This window comes from Lolium perenne, chromosome 2 (genome assembly GCF_019359855.2).
Source record: "Lolium perenne isolate Kyuss_39 chromosome 2, Kyuss_2.0, whole genome shotgun sequence".
NCBI classification, from domain to species: domain Eukaryota; kingdom Viridiplantae; phylum Streptophyta; class Magnoliopsida; order Poales; family Poaceae; genus Lolium; species Lolium perenne.
In genome coordinates, this window is record NC_067245.2 from 8,023,073 (window position 1) to 8,046,885 (window position 23,813).

General features: G+C 47.9%; 1 protein-coding gene and 1 pseudogene across 1 annotated transcript; both read left to right on the forward strand.

Annotated features, from left to right (window-relative positions):
* Positions 1-2,601: 2,601 nt before the first annotated feature.
* On the forward strand, positions 2,602-4,334 carry LOC139835385 (indole-2-monooxygenase-like; annotated as a pseudogene).
* A 969-nt stretch (positions 4,335-5,303) lies between these two features.
* Positions 5,304-12,225, forward strand: LOC139835386 (indole-2-monooxygenase-like). The gene is made up of 3 exons (XM_071825228.1): positions 5,304-5,362; positions 6,561-7,113; positions 12,136-12,225. Exons 1-3 carry the CDS (start codon positions 5,304-5,306, stop codon positions 12,223-12,225), a joined length of 702 nt encoding a protein of 233 aa, XP_071681329.1.
* The last annotated feature ends 11,588 nt before the right edge of the window (positions 12,226-23,813 follow it).

Sequence of the window (23,813 nt, forward strand, 5' to 3'; positions counted from 1 at the left end):
CGTCACCCGCCACTAACAATGCACGTTGCCAGGCTAGCTCTTCCCGACGCCACCTTCCGCTAGGCGCGGAATGCTTTGATATCGGCCATGGGATCTCTTGAAAGTCGATAAAAACACACACACACACACACATTATCAGATTATTTGGCCATGCTTGCGAAGGCTTTTATTTTGTTTACCCTATCTTTGTTCTTCACGGCTTCTCACGTCACAATCTCATGTTGCATCGATTTAGCTTCCTTCTCCTCTCTCACGTGCCTCCCCCCAACCCCTTTGAGAATTAACCAGATCCTTGGCTCCTCTTCCTCTCGCCCCGACAGCCGCGCTGGCCGGTGTGTAGATGGATTAGAGGCTGGTGAATCCTTGTACAAAGTGGCTAAGTCTAGGGCTAGGTTTAGAATTGTTGCTTCCTTTATGGAGTCCGGCGTCATGTCGCGGTGGAGTTCTGGTCGCTCCGGTGGCGGAAGAAGAGTAAAGATGCTAGGATTTGGAGTCTCTCGTGGAGTTTCTGAATCCGCGTCGATCTACTGCGGAGTTCATCAATGGTGGCACCATCGGCCGGCGTTATCCTTGGCCAACGGGGAGGCCACTCCGTTCTCAGGTATCTTGTATGCGTTAGCTTCGTCAACCTTCAAGCCAATGTGCCATTATGGAGGTTGTTTGATCTCGGTGTGGTGACACACGCTTGCATCATCCCATGTGGTCTCGTCCTTGGCGACGGGGTGAGTAGCCATGATTTGAGGTCTCACAGATTATGCGGTGGAGTTGGACTTGAGTGCACTTCTTTCTAAGGTCCTAGTTGCTAAGAGTGAGGATCATGTTGTAATTTCAATTTTTGAGACCCTCCTTGTATTTTTTTTTGTACCTACCGCTTTCACTAATGCAGTTCCCAAGCCCGGTAAAAAAAAAGACCATGCCTAATTTGTGCTAGCCAGCAAGCCAGATCTACGGCTCGCATACGGTAGGTAGGTAAATCCATCATTGCATTGCGCGTCAGTAAGCTACGACTCAGGGGTTTGACCAGTAGTGTTCTCAGTTTGTCTCGCTCGGTTCCATAATGTTAAATCGCGGCGCTCTCATTCCCCCCAACCCGCTCTCAACTCACTACAGTAGCTGCTCTCTCTCCCCCTCTCCGGGGCCGCTCCTTCCTCATCTCCGCCGGAATAGCCGGCTGGAGATGGAGAGGAGACGGCCCCGGCTGTACATACGTAAGTTTTCTTCTAGTTTTCCTCCCCTAGTGGTGGTTGGGAGCTGTGCCTCAGATCTAGGCGGCAAGATCTGGGGATTAGGGTTCTTCTTCTTGCTGCTATATATGTCTCCGGTGGTCGGAGCATAGAAAAAAGGAGGGAGCCACGGTCTCCGCAAATAAAGTAGAGACCACAGATCTTCTGATGCTGCTGTGGCACGGGGACGTAGAGCCTCCCCTGGCCGGCCAGGGAGGCGAGGGGGAGTGGCGATGCTTCCTGCGGCACACGACGGCGCTGCTTCTGGCCGGCCGTGGAGGCGAGGAGGAGAGGCGAAGCGGTGTGCTCTCCCCGGTGGAGCAGAGATCCAGGTACTTCTCTCGGCTCTGGATTTGGTGAGTTCTTGGGCAGCTCTTCCTCCTCCTTGTGGTCGTGGAGACAGACAGGAGGGTGAGAGCCCCAGAGCTCGTCGATCTGGAGTTAAGAGGCACACGGCTGAGCGTGCGGTGCTCACCACAATGGAAGCTCTCTATCGGCGGCAGATCTCAAGCGTCGGCGCCTTCAGTCGCCGCTATTTTTGGCCAAGGGGGAAGAGAATTATACGTACGTAGGCACTTGATGGACTACTTCTTTTCCTAACTTTAACGTACGTGCTTGTGAGTCCCAATTAACCACGCGCGCGCGATATAGGCATCCAATGGAGGCGCGTACGTGATCGAGGAGAAATTAATAAAAGCCACGTACGTAGTAACTTGTTTTCGCCGGCTCGAATTCGGTCCGCGCCGTACGTACGGTTTTAATGGATCGAGTCAAAAGGTGCGATTTTAATGGATGGACGATTTTAACTTGTCAAAAGGTGGAAGGAAAGAAGAGACGAGAAGGGGGCTCGAACGACTCGCTGTCGCTCCGCGTCGCCCCCGCGGCGACAGGGCGACCCCTCCTCCTCCCCGCCTCAGCGCTCCTCCCCGCCCCTCCCGCTGCCGCTGCCGGCGCGAGCCGCCGGGCAAAGCCCGCACGGTGCCGGCGGCGGTGGCTCTTCTCGGCGCGAGCTGCTGCGGGCCTCGCGGGGCGGTCTTCAGCGGCGTCGACGCCCATCCCCTCCGGCCGACGCGGGGCGCATCCGGATCCCGGCTTGGTGGTGGCGCGGCACGGCGGCCCAGCCACCGGTGCTGGCGCGACCTTGACGCCGGGGCGGCCGTGGCCAGGGGTGGCGGCGGCGGGCCCAGATCTGGGCCGGAGGGCCTTCTATTTAAAAAAAACTTGTCAAAAGGTTGAACAGCACGTCTGTTCGATCCACGCGCGCGCGCGGGGCAACGAAAGAAAGAAACGATTCGAGTGCACGATCGCGCGCGCGTGAAAAGGTGGAAGGAAAGATGAGTCAATCGAACGACCTGCTCCGCTGCTGTGATTGTGAGCGATGGGTGAAGTGAAGCGACGCAGGTCCTTCTCCATTCTCCATGAGGCGAGGTCTGCACAGGCAGCAGCCCTCCTAGTCCTGGTCCCTGTTCTCTTGGCGTCCGTCCTCCTCATGGTGCGCCGCTTCGGGAACGGGACGGCCACGGCGAGAGCCAGAGAGGAGGCGCTGGGCAAGCTGCCCTCTCCCCGTGGCCGGCTCCCCGTCATTGGTCACCTGCACCTGCTGGGCTCCTTCCCGCACGTCTCCCTCCGCGACCTCGCCGCCCAGCACGGCCGCGACGGCCTCATGCTCCTCCGCCTCGGCGCCGTCCCCACGCTCGTCGTCTCCTCGCCGGCCGCCGCGCAGGCCGTCCTGCGCACGCACGACCACGTCTTCGCGTCCCGGCCGCACTCCCCCGTCACCGACATCCTCTTCTACGGCTCCACCGACGTCGCCTTCTGCCCTACGGCCACCACCGGCGCCAGGTCAAGAAGATCGCCACCACCCACCTCCTCACCGCCAGGAAGGTCCGCTCCTACCGCCACGCGCGGGAGCACGAGGTCAGGCTCGTCGTCGCCAAGCTCCGCCGTGACGCGGTCGGCGGCGACGCCGTCAACATGAGCGACCTGCTCAACGCCTTCGCCAACGACGTCATCTGCCACGCCGTGTCCGGCAAGTCCTTCCGGAAGCAGGGCCACAACAAGCTCTTCCGGGAGCTGGTGGAGGCCAACTCCTCGCTCATCGGCGGCTTCAACCTCGAGGACCACTTCCCGGCGCTGGTGAAGCTGGACATCATCAAGAGGATGGTGTGCGCCAAGGCCCGGAGAGTGCACAAGATGTGGGACGACCTGCTTGATAGCCTCATCGACCACCACGCCAGCAAGCCGGCGTCAGAACGCGGCGGCGAGGACTGCGACTTCATCGACGTCTTGCTTTCCGTGCAGCAAGAGTACAACCTCACGAAAGACCATATCAAGGCTCAGTTGACGGTACGCACGTATAGTATGACCTCACAATTAAACGGCACCTTCACCTACACGTCACATACTAGCAAAGCTATTCTAGCTCTATATACATGCTAAGATGTTGATTCTTTGTATTCTTGCACAAAATGTATGTATGCATGTAGATCATGTTTGAAGCTGGCACGGACACATCATTCATAGTGCTGGAGTACGCCATGGTCCGGCTCATGCAAAGCCCCCACCTCATGGCCAAGCTACAAGCCGAGGTGAGGAACACCGTACCCAAGGAAAAAGACACGGTCACCGAAGACGATCTCACTGGTTTGGCCTACCTGAAAGCGGTGATCAAGGAGACGCTCCGGCTCCACATGCCGGCGCCGCTCCTCGTGCCCCACCTATCCATGGCCGGCTGCGACGTCAACGGCTACACGATACCATCGGAGACGCGCGTCATCGTCAATAGCTGGGCTCTCGCGAGGGACCCTAGCGGCTGGGAGAGCGCGGAGGAGTTCGTGCCCGAGCGGTTCTTGGAAGGCGGCAGCGCCGCCGCCGTGGACTACAGGGGGAACGACTTCCTCTACCTCCCATTTGGGGCCGGGCGAAGGATATGCCCCGGCATCAACTTCGCCATCGTGACCGTCGAGATCATGCTGGCGAATCTCATGTACCACTTCGACCGGAAGCTGCCACCTCGATCGGCGCAGGAAGGTGGCATTAGTATGGCCGAATCATTTGGGATCACTGTGCACCGCAAGGAGAAGCTCCTCCTCGTCCCTCTACTGCCGTAAGATTAACTGAGGACTCTAGACTCTATATTACCTGTATATCGCAATAATATCGTGCTTTTGAACTTCTATTTTGAAGCTAGTCATAGTGGGGAGTAACATAGGGTAGTAACTATGATCGCTAGAGGGTTTTGGTTTAACGATGGGGACTTCCATCGGTTGCGTGTTAATTTATATGCCAACATCGGCAGAGGATGAGTACACGGAAGGTTACAACAAACAGAGAAAAGGAAGGGATGATCCTGATCTTATAGTTACGATCGGATCATCACAAATACATCTGACCTCAAAGAAAGCTTGTTTATCCCCAATTCCCAAATCGCAAGTCATCCATGTTCCCTTCTCCCGCACCACACGGCTAGCCTGCTGCTTCTTCTCGCCGCCACCGCAATTCACCATCTAACCGTGTCGCATTTCTTGGCGCTTGATCCTGCTGCTCCCCATCCTCAGTCAAGGAGATCTGACTACATGCCCCGGTGGCGTGAAGCTAGTCATAGTGTGGAGTAACATAGGGTAGTAACATGCACAAGTTACTACTCTATTTTACTATCCTTCATAGTGGGTAGTAGGTTGTAACTTATATTTGGTTTCGTGGATTGTGTCATCTATTATGTTCCTTTTTTTGTGGTGTGTGATGTTATGGTAATATAGCTAGTTAACACCACACTCTCTTTATTTATTTATTATCATGTCATGTCACGAAAATATCTTGGGTATGTGATGTAGTTACTCCCACTATGGGTAAAATTAATCAGCCCCGCAAGATGGACTCAAAAAACAGATGCTCAAAGGTGAGAAGCAGAAACTATGCATGATGAGGTTACCTGTTGGGCTTGCTCGCGGACGGCCAAGCGAACTGAGATTATAAGCACAGGAAGACGACGAATGACTCCCAGTTCCTACTGGGTGATGCAGCCATCTTCACCACGGCCCCGCCACCGATTGAAACGATAGACGCGGCTGCTCGTCCACCATGGCCACTCCTCGCATCTGTCCACCACGGCAGTTGTTGATGAAGTGGGCGGCGGCAGAGTGCCTCCTCTCCTCTCCTCTCCGAGCAAGAGTCAAAGTCTAAGTCACACGCGACGCACGCGTTGGTTCCACCCCTCCTTGTATATATAGGCTGAAGGAGGCCAAGATTGGAGGTTCAAATTTTGGGGGAGGGAACATAGGTAGAGCGGAAAGAAGATGAAATTTCTTTTGGTTCTATCATCTTGCTTCGTTGGTGGCTATTAGCAGCTTGCGATAGATGGACGCCTAAGATTACGTTGCCCCACGGATCGGCCAGATGGATCTCTAATGGATCCTTGATTTTTAATCTCATGCATGCCAGAGCCCATAATAGCACAGCTCTAGCATGTGAGAGAGATGGAAGAGTTCGGGAGTCTGTCGCTTAGTTTCACCTAAAAATCAGGACCCATTCATTTATTATGGTTCCTAAGATTTGACGATTAGTTTCCCCAGTTACTACTACCGTGACCCCGGAACTAGTGCAAATTAGTACTACTACATATTTTACTAAGATCGATTGTATGGTTGGTGCTAGTTTTCTGAGAGAGATTAACACAGATTTTTTTTAGGTTGATTAAATAGGGCTTAGCTACTCCAGAACCTGCATGTTTTAGTTTCATGTTACCAACTGATCATCGTTTAGAATGTTCAAACTTGAAACTTTTTTCATTCTTTTGAGGCCCTGAGTTGTTCATCTCTCGCAGTAGCTACAACTTGGCAGCCCTATATAGGTGCCAAGTAGATACACGCACACAGATGTATTTTCTGGCTTTGTATTTCTTTGAGGATTCACAGGTTGCTGTCGAAGAGGTGTGAGACCAATCTCACCACAAGCAATCTTTTTGTTTATTCTAGTTGTACCGACTATATGACGTCATGGTACTTGTTTTAACTGATGAAACAATATGTATGCATGTCACCGTTTACAGGGCCCTATGTCCAGCACAATTGGCAGTCGTGCTTCTTAGCCAGATCGTACTTATGTGCTGATCCATTTCTGAACAAACCAATACTCTTTTTGTACTAAGGAACCAGCCCAGATGAGCAATGCATGTGCAGCTGAAAGTGAACTTCAAAACTAGCTTGGCTTTGCCAAATTATTTTCTTGTGCTGTTTACAAGGAGGTCACGAAAGAGCAGTGATAGTTCAACAATTTACGTTAAGAACACAAAATTAACGTACTTACCCTGAATAATCAACTGAAAAAAAAAATATCAAGATATTTGCTTTTTTTTTTTACCACCGACGTCGCCTTCTGCCCCTACGGCCACCACTGGCGCCAGGTCAAGAAGATCGCCACCACGCACCTCCTCACCGCCAGGAAGGTCCGCTCCTACCGCCACGCGCGGGAGCACGAGGTCAGGCTCGTCGTCGCCAAGCTCCGCGACGCGGTCGGCGCCGGCGCCCCCGTCGACCTCAGCGACATGCTCAGCGCCTTCGCCAACGACGTCGTCTGCCACGCCGTGTCCGGCAAGTCCTTCCGGAAGCAGGGCCACAACAAGCTCTTCCGGGAGCTGGTGGAGGCCAACTCCTCGCTCATCGGCGGCTTCAACCTCGAGGACCACTTCCCGGCGCTGGTGAAGCTGGACATCATCAAGAGGATGGTGTGCGCCAAGGCCCGGAGAGTGCACAAGATGTGGGACGACCTGCTTGATAGCCTCATCGACCACCACGCCAGCAAGCCGGCGTCAGAACGCGGCGGCGAGGACCACCATGGCCACTCCTCGCATCTGTCCACCACGGCAGTTGTTGATGAAGTGGGCGGCGGCAGAGTGCCTCCTCTCCTCTCCTCTCCTCTCCGAGCAAGAGTCAAAGTCTAAGTCACACGCGACGCACGCGTTAGCTCCACCCCTCTTTGTATATATAGGATGAAGGAGGCCAAGATTGGAGGTTCAAATTTTGGGGGGAGGGAACATAGGTAGAGCGGGAAGAAGATGAAATTTTCTTTTGGTTCTGTCATCTTGCTTCGTTGGTGGCTGTTAGCAGCTTGTAAACAGCCTAAGATTACGTTGTCCCGCGGATCGCGCAGACGGATCGCTAATGAATCCTTGATTTTTAATCCCATGCATGCCAGAGCCATAATAGCACAGCTCTAGCTTAGTTTGGGAGTCTGTCGCTTAGTTTCACCTAAAAATCAGGACCCATTCATTTATTATGGTTCCTAAGATTTAACGATTAGTTTCCCCAGTTACTACTGGTGACCCCGGAACTAGTGCAAATTAGTACTACTTGTTTTACTAAGATCGATTGCATGGTTGGTGCTAGTTTTCTGAGAGATTAACACAGATTTTTTTGAAGTGGATTAAATAGGGCTTAGCTACTCCAGAACCTGCAATGTTTTAGTTTCATGTTACCAACTGATCATCGTTTAGAATGTTCAAACTTGAAACTTTTTTCACTCTTTTGAGGCCCTGAGTTGTTCATCTCTCGCAGTAGCTAAACCTTGACAGCTATATAGGTGCTAAGTAGATACACGCACACAGATGTATTTTCTGGCTTTGTATTTCTATGAGGATTCACAAGTTGCTGTCGAAGAGGTGTGAGACCAATCTCACCACGAGCAACAATTTTGTTTATGCTAGTTGTACCGACTATATGACGTCATGGTACTTGTTTTAACTGATGAAACAATATGGATGCACGTCACCGTTCGTTTACAGGGCCCTATGTCCAGCACAATTGGCAGTCGTGCTTCTTAGCCAGATCCTACTTATGTGCTAATCCATTTCAGAACAAACCAAATACTCCTTTTGTACTAAGGAACCAGCCCAGATGAGCAATGCCAAATTATTTTCTTGTGCTGTTTACAAGGAGGTCAAGAAAGAGCAGTGATAGTTCAACAATTTGCGTTAAGAACATAAAATTAACGTACTTACCCTGAATAATCAACTGAAAAAAAAAATTATCAAGATATTTTTTCTTTTACCACACAACAGACTTCACAAACTACAAAAGTGCAAACAGAAACACCTCAGGTGATATTCAACCAAACCATAGGCTGAACCAAACGGAAATGCCACGACACTAGAAAACCAACATCAGTGAAAGTTAATCCTAATGCATAACTCAAAAGTTTCATAATCAGTTCTGGACGGATACAAAAGTACATAATATAAATGCGCAAGATTCTATCGAACGTAATCAGCTCTAGACATCATAAGTATACATCAGCTAGCTAAGCTACAATCGGCAGGTACATTCACACAGCTAGATAGTTCCAGGAGTTTGGACATCGGGAAATGTAACACACACCTAGCTAGACATGCACATATATCACCCCTCAAGTGTGACAATACTATCCCGTCTAAACTAGCTGCCTAGATCATCCAACATGGCAACTCTTTTTTTTTTTACGAAAAGGCAGCCTTGGCCTGCTTTTCATTGATATTAGAAAGAGGGTACAAGATGTACAAGGTGACCAAAGGGAAAATAAAACATACAAAGAAAAGAACCTGCAGCTAGCAAGCTAGGAAGATGCGAAACATCATGGATTAGTCAATCCGGCTCTCTCGGTCTATGCAGCAGCTCATGAGCCCTTTTTTTGCATGCGTCTGGCCAATTCCGCTTCCTCGATGATATTGGAATGGATTCTGCTGATCGGCGCTGCATTGTTGTGGAAGATCCTATTATTACGCTCTTTCCAAATTGTCCACCAAGTGAGGTGAACTAGGCTTGCCCATTGTTTCTTGATTGCCTGCGGCTGTGACATCTGGGTCGTCAAGAACCAATCTGCAAACAAGCCGTGTTAGGGCTAGGCACCAAGCTGAGAGGCAACCCAGCAGTGCGCAAGACCTTGTTCCAGAGTCTGGCTCACTGAGGCATAGCACGCACGCGGCATTGTGAGGCCATCCTTTCTTCATAAGGCAGTCTGCAGTGTGGCATTTCCCTAACATGGCAAGCCACGAGAAGGTTCGACATTTCAGAGGAGCATCACACCACTCCATATCAGCACTCGAAAGTGTCGGCATAGGGCACCTTCAAACTGCATAGCGTAAGCCGAGGTAGCAGAGTACTGCCCATCAACCGTCCACCTCCATATCACCTCGTCCGACACATCAGGTTGCAGCTGCATGCTCGCGAGTTTGCCATGGATGAGTAGGAACTGTTGTAGGGCTTCAGGAGTCATGTCTTTCTTGAAGTGCCTCGTCCATTTGCCGTTGAAGAATTGACAAATTGGTGGCGGCATGACTGCACTGGAGAGAACACATCGATATGAGCAAGAAGCGATGGTAGAACTGCAGCTTTGACCGACACTCGCCGGCTAGCTGCGCCTCTCCTCCCGATGTCTCTGTTTACAGACATGAATTCTAAATGCTTTCTTTTGTTTTCAAAAGGGAGTGATGCAGTATTTCCTTACCAAAAAATGCAACATATAGTATGGTTATAGAAAGGCAAAAACAACATAATAATTTCCATTTTCTTTCACAAACACATCATGTATTATGTTCAAAAGTTAGCTCAGCAAAATGACCACACTGGAAGAAGTTTATGCACAAGAATCATGACTGATTCTCAAATGTTCTAAGCAAGTGCATCCCAATAGCTTCTAGGCTTCTACCATTTGTTTGGGCTACCCCAAATGAACACATACACCAAAATATGCAGAAATGATGAATAGCAAAACCAAGTACATACTCAGCTCATATATAAGATCACAGCAATACATGTAGGTAGCATAGACCAAAGAAGAAACACAACTATAGCATGCTTAACAGCAACATAGTTTACATGAGATGATCTCTACTAGATAAACCTAGAACAAGGAAGCGCATAGGGACAAAATAGGCTTATTGCAGCTTTGTGGTTGCGGCAAAATGGTGCAACACTAACATGTAAACATGGTGATTCAATAAACTGACACCGAGATTGCATCAGTCTGTGATGAACTAGAAAAAATAGAGCTTTGATCCACTAGGTGCTTTGCGAAAAAATTATATGCATCTCACTAACAGGAGCTCTAAATGTGTGCTCTCCTAGACTAGATGATTTAGAGAAGGACAAAACTATACAGCACACAGAGAATAACACTAGATGGGCCTAATAATGAAGGATTTATACCTCGGCGAAGAAGAGAGTAGTAGAAACAGCCTTGGTTCCTCCAACAGCTATGCCAGGGCAGGGTGCTCACAACACGGCCTCGGCGCTGGCAAGAGCATGGCTGTGGTTGCAGCCCACCAGCGAGCCTTCCGCTTAACAGTAGACATTAAGGCATTTGTTTCACTCAATATAAGCATACGACATCAAGCGTAACAAACAACCAATGAGGCCAAGGCAGTATCACCACACACAACTTAACAGTAGACATTAAGGCATTTGTTTCAGTCAATATCAGCATACGACATCAAGCGTAACAAACAACCAATGAGACCAATGCAACAATATAGTGTAGCTATATTACCAGACATGCAACCATCAAAAGAAATCTCACAAACATATGAAAAAAAAAACTGATTCTATTATCTCCTCATAGCCAATCTATTTATCATCATAGCAAATCAACTATTTATTTAGTGAACAGAAAATATCAAATATGTATGTTCAAACAAGAATACACTTCGATATTGTTAGGAAATCAAACACCTTTACATAACATCAAGGTGGTAACAATCTGAATACCAAAAAAAGGCTAAATCGACACAACCAAAAGCTAACATGAGTGACTAAATTAACAAAAAATAATTTTTTTCCTGCAAATTTGCGGCATAATCCAATTAATCATGATGTCATACTAACAACATAACCAAATACTAACCTTAGAATGTCATGACACGCTGCCCATAGTTTCATTTGTATACGATGATGATCTCAGTGCACGAAGAGGTGTGGTCCCACCGGAAAGCGAGACCACTACCCATTGATGGCCACCAACCATTGGAGGGCTCTAGGGGAGCATCCGAAGCCGTGAAGCCGTGCCGCCTGCAGCAGCCATGGGACACATTCGGGGGAGACACCGGCAGCAGCATCCAAAGCAGGCAAACACCAAAAGGAGCTCAGGGAGGCCAACTTTGATCACCTCCTTTTTTGCACGGCGATCACCAGAGGCATGTCATTACTATAAAAAAAGCGACCAAGTAACTTCTAAACCCGTCATGGTAAATATAAGTATTTTCACCAATTGCCACTATCAAAAAATGAGCAAGACATTATTTTTTACAAGGACTAAGTACCCGGCAAATTCTATCATAAGCAAATAATTAGTTTGAAGCTAATATCACGAACATAGCAACAATTTGAATAGAATATGTACTACTATAGAATCTTGTGTCAAAGGGGCATGCAAACAAGTAATGGTCATCATCATCATCATGAATGTCTAGCAACTCACATACGTCCAGGGCACAAAGAACGTCATCGACACCACTGGCATAACACATAGCTACCTACTACAGAAATCACACTTGAGACAAAACCATCAGATACCAACAGAAAAATGCACTAGAACTTTATATCAACCAATATTCACACGTTCAACACAGAAGAGTTATATTGATCTTCGCTATGATCACCTAGACTACATATAAAACTTTGGTCAATTACATGCTTTGAATAAAGGCAGATGCATTTTAACAAAAGAAGTTATGAACATTTGATTCTCTTAAAATTCAGAGAAGAACACATAGAAGGATACACACAAAAGCACAAGAAACAAGCATAGAGATGAAGGATCTACCTCACTAGAAATGGAAAAACCACCTCATCAAAGACATGCATCATCAGCAACAGCGACAGGATTGCATCGTCGGCTAGGTCTGGGAAGGGGTGCTTTCATGCCTCTTGGCTCTTGGTCTTGGCAGTGGGGAGGCTCGAGCACAAGCGCACATCGTGTGGAAGCGGCGCTGGCAACTGAGCTCAGCAACAACGCCAAGTTGCGCCTCTTCTCCTGATGTCTCTATTCATTCAAACGAATCATAAATGCTTATAATATTTTTTTGTTGCCAAAAGGGAGTGATGCATGATTTAATTATCAAAACTACATGATCTAGTACAATTATACAGACAAAAACAACTGAATATTTTCAAACTTCCTTGCAAAATAAAATCATATATTATGTTCAAAAGTTGGCTCGGAAGAAATGATTTCAATTGTTTAAATTTACATCTAATCAAAACATGGATGTGCTTTAACAACACCAATTGCAACTATCTTACATGCAAACCAACTTAACATTTCTTAGCCTAGTTTGAACCTGAGAACCTAGAAACATATATGGTCCGTTTGGATGTATGCATTCAGCCTTGGTATTAGATATTGGCATTTCTTAGGCCCGAATACCCTGAATACATCTGTTTGGCCGGCCTAAACATTCACGCTTGGTATTCGGGCTGAATATTGCGAAGGCCCAATTCATGTACAGCCAGGTCGCTCCCGAAAGTTGAGCCTTTTACCTCGACATCGTTGTGGATTCGCGTTGCTCGCTATCCCCGAGAGACCCAGCAGGAGGAGGCAGTCACAGAGCGGCGGCGGCGCAGGTACTTCTCCTCCTTCCGCCTCCCCATCCTCCGGTGAATGGCACGGCGGCCCTCCAGCGAGGCATGATCCCGCCGCCCTTCTCTGATATCCCTCTACCCGACCTTTCCCATCCACCCCGACTCTCTTTCATCCGGCACAGGTCACCGGTGCGGAGCACCCCGGCCCTCTCCTTTCTGGCGCATGTACTGATGGTGACCTCCCCCACCTATTCTACAGCAGCATAGTGCCCTACCCTCTCCCTGTCTTCTATCTTTGCTCTCTGTCAAGCAGCCGTGCCGAGGATCTCGCCCCTCTCACTAGATGTATCATGGGAAATTTGGAAGGAAGAAACTGGCTCAATCTGTCTCGACCTACAACAGTTTGTTGATTTGTGATGTGGTGTGAAGCTTCTCCAGCATTTTGTTAATTTCTGGTGCATATATGATTTGTGATGATGTGGAAATTTTAGATAAAGATTTCTTTGACTTTATCATGTGATATATAATTACTCGAATATATTTGAAAATTATACAAAACACATTTGCAAACAAGTATAATGATCATATGATGTCGTACAAACGCAATTCATCACTTTGACCACCCAAACAGGATTTGATATTCAACCAAGGTATCAATTCTATGTTCCAAATACCTAAACATTTTTTTTTGGAGCAACCGGCAGGAGCACTGCCTCTTCATTAAGCAAGGGGGAAAAACACAACAAAACTGTACAGGGAGGCATATGTTTAGATTAAGGTGGTAACATAGCAAAAACCACCCAAAAGGAAAAAAACTAATCAGGCTCGGCCGGAATGGCCTGTCCGGAGGTGGTAAAAGCGCGCTGACGCTGTGTAATGTCCTCCCTAGCAAGATCCGCAACCTCCGGGTATGTGAGCCGAAGGCCGGTGAAGATACGACGGTTCCTTTCCTTCCATGCGTTCCATACAACGTAAAGGAAACGCCCGCTGATACGTCTTTGCTCTTTGCGAGGCTTGCCGGTAAGCATGTCGTCCCACCAAACGGAAATATTGAGATTGAATCTCAATGCAAATATCACAAGATATTGACATTCAAGCCAATGTAATGCCAAGCCCACGAATAAAAACATCCAAACGAAGCCATATATTCTTTGGCTCTGGTCGTTTTATCCCAGAGCACAGAGAGTAGAAAGGAGTGGCACGAGGAACTTACCAAAAAATCCACAAAAGTCTAAGAATGCCACCCTCTAGTCATGAACCAGACACCATCATATTATGCTACCAGGCTTCAAAAACTTGCAGTTAGGAAACATCAAATATCAGTACAATGAATGTCATAGCATTGTGAATAAAATCAATAAAAGTGAGTTCAAAGCAGGAACGGATAAAAGTAAAGCTCTAGACCTCTAATTATAACATTGAGATGATACTTCCAATCATGCAAGAGCTTGCAGGCTAGCTTGGTATGCTTATAAAGCAGAATACAAAAAAAACAGGGGAGAAAACAACAAAGATCGCATACGTAGTACCCACATAGTCATGAAGTCCATCACAATACAAAAAACATTCATGTAGATACCAGATGCATGTATAGATACTAACTGCTCAGATATGCATGTAGAGATACTAACTTCTCACATATACATGTACAAATACTAACTGCTCATCTAAACAAGGTTAACCAGTTCAGTGTTTCACAAAAAAAATACATGGTTGAAGATTCAGATAAAGGGAAAAATACCAGCTAAATTTTTTCGTTCTAGAAAGTAAACAGATAACGCCAGTACCATAAGGAATATCTAAACCTCACCAGCAGAATATCTATGTACATACAGATAGCAATACCGAGATCATTCCAAGATCTAGCAATAAATTATCGAGACCACACAGTACACAAGTGGTATTCAATACCAAATAATAGCAAGTTTAGGCCTATAACACAAAAATCATCAACTACGTTGGCTTATCAGGATCTCTAATAACCAGGGACATATGTCAATGTGTTAGGAATAGAACGTAGAAACTACACTGACCAGATGATCATCATCACCATATATCAAATAAGGTTCATCGTCTCAAATGCCAGAGCATAGTGAAGCCATCGCACGATGGTCCACACGGGAGCCAGATATTCAAGTGGTAAACAAATAACTCGCCAGAGAGGTCATCCATGAGCCACTATGGTTGCTGCGCGGTAAGCTCATGATGTTCACTAGGACCAGCCATTGACCTTTTCCAACATCTTGGCTATGATGGGACCCACCTTCAGGTTGACTTGGTGTTTGGCGAAGTTGGCTAGGAGGCTCATCAGTACCGAACCGCAACGTCACCCCCTCCCATCCCCTACCCTAGAAGAACCCTGAAACATCAAGAATATGCTACTCAACGACATAGCATATACACTTAGTAATAAGCTGTTGATGCAAAAAAAAAAGTGCAACTATTTTCCTGAAAAATTCAAGTTACCCAAATAGCAGCACTCGAGCTGCATAACATCTGCATAGAGATCAGATATGGTGCTAATTAATGACTCATTGCAAGGCTAGCCATTCCATTACAATATAAGGAAAAAAAAACTAGCCAAACTACACAATGTCCTGGACTATTCACCATGATTATTATGTAGATTTTCATCGCTAACTATCCACTAAAACAAGTAATAAAGAATTTTCCAGTTTACATGCAAAAATACATCTTACTAGTAAGCCTTGGCGCGACGACAAGCCGCCCCGTTGTTGCAAAGTTGTTTAACATTGTTCGAAAAGATGTCAGGTACTAAAATTTGGCCGCACATTGTACGAATGTTGCACTTCTAATTACCATTTTATTTACTCATTTGAGGTTTCAAGTATGTAGCTATATTAAGCGTTTTACAAATCAACTTTTTTTCTAAATTAAGGCGAAAATACATCTTATTAATAAGCACCAGATCCGTTCCAACAAGTGCAATCAACAACATTTTAGACAACAAAACCCTCTTAATAAGAACTCAAGCTCATTGCATTAAATAAATATCTGGTTAAGGTTCACATTAGTCACCCAAACCAAATGCACAAGCCTGGAGCTAACATTGTGCCCACAAACGGCCCACAAGTTAAATACAAAGACTCACATTTATAAAAAAAAATCAGCCCTCTCAAGCTAACACTCAGCAAACAGCCTAGCCAAGACAGAAAAAACACTTGGAATATCAAAATTAAACCCACATGCGGTTAACACTTCTGACACAGTGTGCTTGTCAACTTAGGATACCCATCAGCTGAACTTGATAACTATCAACAAGACTATGACAGAACAGCGAGACATGACAGCAAGTAGTGCCATCACCTAGTAATTCAGAAATAAGTATCAAGAGCATCACAGGGTAGCAACACTAAAGCAGAACTAGCACCATCTGACCAGCAGGATATGATCACAAGCAAGGAGGTAACTAAGAAACACTAAACTCAATGTCATTACTTTTTCTTAAGTGAGCAACAACATATCATGAGCAAAGCATCCTAGAGCTTAAGTCAAAAGTACTAGTATGATACAACATAGATTGTTAGTTGAGGAGCCCCAAATTCTGAACACAAGTAACCAAGACACAAACAAGATTGCCCATGCATCAGGTAGATCCTAACTGGATTCTTGGGAATAGCTGAAAATATAAAAGGATGGTGGAAATTAAACCATGGGCATTCACATTAACAATTTCATCATCAGGTAGTACCATCAGTTTCTGACTAAGTGATTGCAGTAGAAGTACAATGCATGCCTAGAAAATGTCATATGTGTTGAGAATCATAGCTTACTTACAAATCTCCGCAAGATTACTATAGCCAATGAACTTAAACGATAGAGAAGCATATCAATACTAATATAAAAAAGCGAGACTGTCGGTGCATCTTGACCATTCATATGTCTATATTTAATGGTCCACGTTCTCCCAATGTTGTATGATATGCCACACAATCGAATCACACAACAATAACTACTCCCAATCCCCTAATCCCACCCTTGCCGTAATTACCTTCCCAAATATTATGCGCCATCATCTGCACGATCACTGGAACTGCTCCTATACGCATGTATGACCTCGATGACCTGGATCTTGGTGGTGGTTCTTAATTTGCACATGACTTGCTCTTCCAATTAGTTTGATGGTATGGTTTGCATGGATGCACTACTGGGCGATATTGGGGGTTCACCTGCCTGGAAATGAAAGATTAGACCTGGTTTTGTTCATCTACAAATCAAACTCTATTGTCAATGCTTTGGTGAGATCAAACTTAAGTGTCCATGCTCTGGTGAGAACATACCTTCGCACGATGCAATTGATTTTTGTTGAACATTTTTTTCTTTCTAAGGTAATGCAATGAAACAATTCAAAAAGATATATCAAAATTCATTCCGCATGATCTCCACCAGTAAAACATTCAACATGATAAAAAAAGAAACACATTTACAATGAATGCATGGATGAGGAGGACGGGGACACAGACATCACTGGGAGTAGTTGGCTGCGGTAGCCAGCGGCGGTAGGAGGTCAGGGATGTTGCCAGCAGCAATGGCGACAGCTAGGGGAGGTTGTACAGGAGGTCCCCTTCAACAGTTTGCGGTGCCTACGCACATACCGGCTCTTAGGGAAGAACAAATCACTTGTACTAGTAAAACCCTGAACATACCGACTCTATTGTGCAAATAAGCAGCTAAAAAAAGTCAAGAAAATGTAGCGCATCCCATGTCCTACACATGTATGTACAAGATTCAGATTGACCAGCAAACATGTATGCATAATCGGAAAATGTACAAGTATGGACATGCCTACGCACATGACAAATTTTAATTCAGTGAACCATTTACTACCTAAGTGAAAATGAGGGAGCTGACCTGGCAGCTTCAGGTTGGGGCGGTTGTCTACAACAGCTGGAGGGACTCGTTTATTGTAGCCGCAAGTCGGGGACATCACCGGCACTGAAAGCAGCAGTTCCGGGCCGACCACCATCTCTTCTTTCTTGCCTCCATGGTGCCATTTATGCGACACGGCGAGCTCCGCCTGCGGGCGTCGCCGGTTAACTTGCCGGTCAGTCAATCGTGGATCAAATAACTTGAGGGATAGTCATGCAAAATTTAAGAAAAAAGTGACAGCAATCTTAGTAAATATGGGCACCAGTACCCCACAAAAACGAACACAGGTAATGCAATGATCTCCACTGGCAGCACATTCAACACATTCAACATGGTAAAAAGAAACACATTTTACAAGGAATGCATGGAGAGGGAGGAGGAGGAGGAGGAGGAGGAGAGAAAGATCACCGGGAGCAGTAGGTTGCGGAGGCCACCGGTGGCAGGAGGTTGTGGATGTTGCCGCCGGCGGTGGAGGCAGCTCGGGGAGGTTGAACAGGAGGTCCCCTGCAACATTTCCCCATGGACGACCGCAGCAGCTCCCCGGGAAGGACACATCACCAGCTCATCCTCCTGTTCTCCCCGCCGCCATGACTGCACCGCGGCCCAGCCGTCGGCCGCCGCCCAATTTTCCCGTACCCAATAGCAACCAGGACGACAGGCCAAGCTCCGCCCCTTCCCTGTCGTTGGCTCGCTTGCCACAAGGACGAGCGCATTCATGGCGGGCCAGCAGGAGCACACAGATCCAGCGAAGCGTGCGGCCCTCTTCTGTGGGATTCTCCTCCGTCACCAGGAAGAGGGTGTTTGGACAAGAGGCACCGGGGCGGCGTCCCTACCGACAGGTGGGAGGCGCGACGGCCTCTCTTCTCCGGACGGCGGATGCACGGGAAATCTGAGGGTGGGCGGCGAGGAGGTTGGGTGCGCCGGTGAGCGGAGGTGCTGGTTTCCCGGCGGTGAGCAGCAGCAGCAAGAGGCGGCGGCGATGGGGAAGAAAGAGGATCCGGCAGGAGATGAGAGGACGCGAGAGATTGGTTGTGTGTTTTGTGATTTCGGGAACGAGAAGAGCATTGATCGCCGGCGTTCGTTGGGTTGGGTTTTCGTCCGCCCCATCAACTCCTGTGTTTGGTTGGTCCGCTAATTATTTGCTCTCCCAATAAATTGCGTCTTCCCCGATGAGTCTGCTCCAAAATCACTCTGGAATAAATTAGGCGGCATGTGGCAGCAATTCATCAGCATCCACCTGGACGTGAATTACCCCGTTTCATGTTCACATGTGTAGTACGTATTTGCATGTATCGGTGCACCAATATAAAATGTTTTGGTACTTTTAAATTAGACTATATACAAACTAAAATAAGTGAACCTACATACTAAAGTTGACTAAATATAAAATAAAGTGGTTGAACCAAAAACAAAATGCTTAAAATGCCATTGCCACGGGACTAATTGAGATGCATGGCTCCCTAGACAACCGGCAAGGTCATCGATGCCCCATGTCGCGCACTCGATCACGTCCTTTCAGGCTCGGTATAATGGTATATACTGTATTTGCTCCTCACGAGACCGTCGTAGAACCCTGAGCCGAACGTCGCCGAATGCAGCAACTTCACGCCTTGGCTCGCCCGAGCATGTTGACATGATTGAAAATTTACATCGTCACCCGCCACTAACAATGCACGTTGCCAGGCTAGCTCTTCCCGACGCCACCTTCCGCTAGCCGCGGAATGCTTTGATATCGGCCATGGGATCTCTTGAAAGTCGATAAAAACACACACACACACACATTATCAGATTATTTGGCCATGCTTGCGAAGGCTTTTATTTTGTTTACCCTATCTTTGTTCTTCACGGCTTCTCACGTCACAATCTCATGTTGCATCGATTTAGCTTCCTTCTCCTCTCTCACGTGCCTCCCCCCAACCCCTTTGAGAATTAACCAGATCCTTGGCTCCTCTTCCTCTCGCCCCCGACAGCCGCGCTGGCCGGTGTGTAGATGGATTAGGAGGCTGGTGAATCCTTGTACAAAGTGGCTAAGTCTAGGGCTAGGTTTAGAATTGTTGCTTCCTTTATGGAGTCTGGCGTCATGTCGCGGTGGAGTTCTGGTCGCTCTGGTGGCGGAAGAAGAGTAAAGATGCTAGGATTTGGAGTCTCTCAGGGAGTTTCTGAATCCGCGTCGATCTACTGCGGAGTTCATCAATGGTGGCACCATCGGCCGGCGTTATCCTTGGCCAACGGGGAGGCCACTCCGTTCTCAGGTATCTTGTATGCGTTAGCTTCGTCAACCTTCAAGCCAATGTGCCATTATGGAGGTTGTTTGATCTCGGTGTGGTGACACACGCTTGCATCATCCCATGTGGTCTCGTCCTTGGCGACGGGGTGAGTAGCCATGATTTGAGGTCTCACAGATTATGCGGTGGAGTTGGACTTGAGTGCACTTCTTTCTAAGGTCCTAGTTGCTAAGAGTGAGGATCATGTTGTAATTTCAATTTTTGAGACCCTCCTTGTATTTTTTTTTGTACCTACCGCTTTCACTAATGCAGTTCCCAAGCCCGGTAAAAAAAAAGACCATGCCTAATTTGTGCTAGCCAGCAAGCCAGATCTACGGCTCGCATACGGTAGGTAGGTAAATCCATCATTGCATTGCGCGTCAGTAAGCTACGACTCAGGGGTTTGACCAGTAGTGTTCTCAGTTTGTCTCGCTCGGTTCCATAATGTTAAATCGCGGCGCTCTCATTCCCCCCAACCCGCTCTCAACTCACTACAGTAGCTGCTCTCTCTCCCCCCCCCCTCTCCGGGCCGCTCCTTCCTCATCTCCGCCGGAATAGCCGGCTGGAGATGGAGAGGAGACGGCCCCGGCTGTACATACGTAAGTTTTCTTCTAGTTTTCCTCCCCTAGTGGTGGTTGGGAGCTGTGCCTCAGATCTAGGCGGCAAGATCTGGGGATTAGGGTTCTTCTTCTTGCTGCTATATATGTCTCCGGTGGTCGGAGCATAGAAAAAAGGAGGGAGCCACGGTCTCCGCAAATAAAGTAGAGACCACAGATCTTCTGATGCTGCTGAGGCACTGTGAAGTAGAGCCTCCCTGGCCGGCCATGGAGGCGAGGGGGAGAGGCGATGCTTTCTGCGGCACACGACGAGCTTCTTATGGCGAGCCGAGGAGGCGAGGAGTCGAAGCCCAGCCGGGTGCTCGACCCGGCGGAGCAGCCCTCCAGGTACTTCTCTCTGGCTCTGGATTTGGTGAGTTCTTGGGCAGCTCTTCCTCCTCCTTGTGGTCGTGGAGACAGACAGGAGGGTGAGAGCCCCAGAGCTCGTCGATCTGGAGTTAAGAGGCACACGGCTGAGCGTGCGGTGCTCACCACAATGGAAGCTCTCTATCGGCGGCAGATCTCAAGCGTCGGCGCCTTCAGTCGCCGCTATTTTTGGCCAAGGGGGAAGAGAATTATACGTACGTAGGCACTTGATGGACTACTTCTTTTCCTAACTTTAACGTACGTGCTTGTGAGTCCCAATTAACCACGCGCGCGCGATATAGGCATCCAATGGAGGCGCGTACGTGATCGAGGAGAAATTAATAAAAGCCACGTACGTAGTAACTTGTTTTCGCCGGCTCGGAATTCGGTCCGCGCCGTACGTACGGTTTTAATGGATCGAGTCAAAAGGTGCGATTTTAATGGATGGACGATTTTAACTTGTCAAAAGGTGGAAGGAAAGAAGAGACGAGAAGGGGGCTCGAACGACTCGCGTCGCTCCGCGTCGCCCCCGCGGCGACAGGGGCGACCCCTCCTCCTCCCCGCCTCAGCGCTCCTCCCCCGCCCCTCCCCGCTGCCGCTGCCGGCGCGAGCCGCCGGGCAAAGCCCGCACGGTGCCGGCGGCGGTGGCTCTTCTCGGCGCGAGCTGCTGCGGGCCTCGCGGGGCGGTCTTCAGCGGCGTCGACGCCCATCCTCCGGCCGACGCGGGGCGCATCCGGATCCCGGCTTGGTGGTGGCGCGGCACGGCGGCCCAGCCACCGGTGCTGGCGCGACCTTGACGCCGGGGCGGCCGTGGCCAGGGGTGGCGGCGGCGGGCCCAGATCTGGGCCGGAGGGCCTTCTATTGAAACAATACTTGTCAAAAGGTTGAACAGCACGTCTGTTCGATCCACGCGCGCGCGGGCAACGAAAGAAAGAAACGATTCGAGTGCACGATCGCGCGCGCGTGAAAAGGTGGAAGGAAAGATGAGTCAATCGAACGACCTGCTCCGCTGCTGTGATTGTGAGCGATGGGTGAAGTGAAGCGACGCAGGTCCTTCTCCATTCTCCATGAGGCGAGGTCTGCACAGGCAGCAGCCCTCCTAGTCCTGGTCCCTGTTCTCTTGGCGTCCGTCCTCCTCATGGTGCGCCGCTTCGGGAACGGGACGGCCACGGCGAGAGCCAGAGAGGAGGCGCTGGGCAAGCTGCCCTCTCCCCGCGGCCGGCTCCCCGTCATCGGTCACCCGCACCTGCTGGGCTCCTTCCCGCACGTCTCCCTCCGCGACCTCGCCGCCCAGCACGGCCGCGACGGCCTCATGCTCCTCCGCCTCGGCGCCGTCCCCACGCTCGTCGTCTCCTCGCCGGCCGCCACGGCAGTTGTTGATGAAGTGGGCGGCGGCAGAGTGCCTCCTCTCCTCTCCTCTCCGAGCAAGAGTCAAAGTCTAAGTCACACGCGACGCACGCGTTGGTTCCATCCCTCCTTGTATATATAGACTGAAGGAGGCCAAGATTGGAGGTTCAAATTTTGGGGGAGGGAACATAGGTAGAGCGGGAAGAAGATGAAATTTCTTTTGATTCTATCATCTTACTTCGTTGGTGGCTGTTAGCAGCTTGCCATAGATGGACGCCTAAGATTACGTTGTCCCGCGGATCGCGCAGACGGATCACTAATGAATTCTTGATTTTTAATCCTATGCATGCCGAGGCATAATAGCACAGCTCTAGCTTGGTTTGGGAGTCTGTCGCTTAGTTTCACCTAAAAATCAGGGCCCATTCATTTATTATGGTTCCTAAGATTTAACGATTAGTTTCCCCAGTTACTACTGGTGACCCCGGAACTAGTGCAAATTAGTAGTACTATACATGTTTTACTAAGATCGATTGCATGGTTTGTGCTAGTAGAGATTAACACAGATTTTTTTGAAGTGGATTAAATAGGGCTTAGCTACTCCAGACCCTGCAATGTTTTAGTTTCATGTTACCAACTGATCATCGTTTAGAATGTTCAAACTTGAAACTTTTTTCACTCTTTTGAGGCCCTGAGTTGTTCATCTCTCGCAGTAGCTAAACCTTGGCAGCTATATAGGTGCTAAGTAGATACACGGATGTATTTTCCGGCTTTGTATTTCTATGAGGATTCACAAGTTGTTGTCGAAGAGGTGTGAGACCAATCTCACCATGAGCAACAATTATGTTTATGCTAGTTGTACCGACTATATGACGTCATGTACTTGTTTTAACTGATGAAACAATATGGATGCACGTCACCGTTCGTTTACAGGGCCCTATGTCCAGCACAATTGGCAGTCGTGCTTCTTAGCCAGATCCTACTTATGTGCTGATCCATTTCAGAACAAACCAAATACTCCTTTTGTACTAAGGAACCAGCCCGGATGAGCAATGCCAAATTATTTTCTTGTGCTGTTTACAAGGGGGAGACTTGTATAGGATCTATCTATTAGGTGAGATCATAGGATCAACTCACACAAAACTTGTTTTTATCATGCGAAAAAATCTTAAAATAATATAGAACATACATATAGATTGTATCTACAACTCCAAAAAAATCATCTCAAAATTTGATCTACATTTGAAGAAACAAAAAAGACAAATCTGACTATGAATAGTGTCATATCTGATTGAATTCCTAGTTCACACTATTCACACCTAAATTTGTCTTTTTTGGTTCTCTAAGTATATGTTGAATTTGAAGCTGCAATTTTTTGGTCTTGCATATGTAACATATATGTGCGTTGTCATTTTTTTTTCATAATTTTTTGAACATGTTTTGTGCTTCAAAAAATTTGTTCTCATAGATCCTATCTAAAGGGTGATCCTACCTAAGTCTTCCCGGAGGTCAAGAAAGAGCAGTGATAGTTCAACAATTTGCGTTAAGAACATAAAATTAATAATCAACTGAAAAAAAAATTGG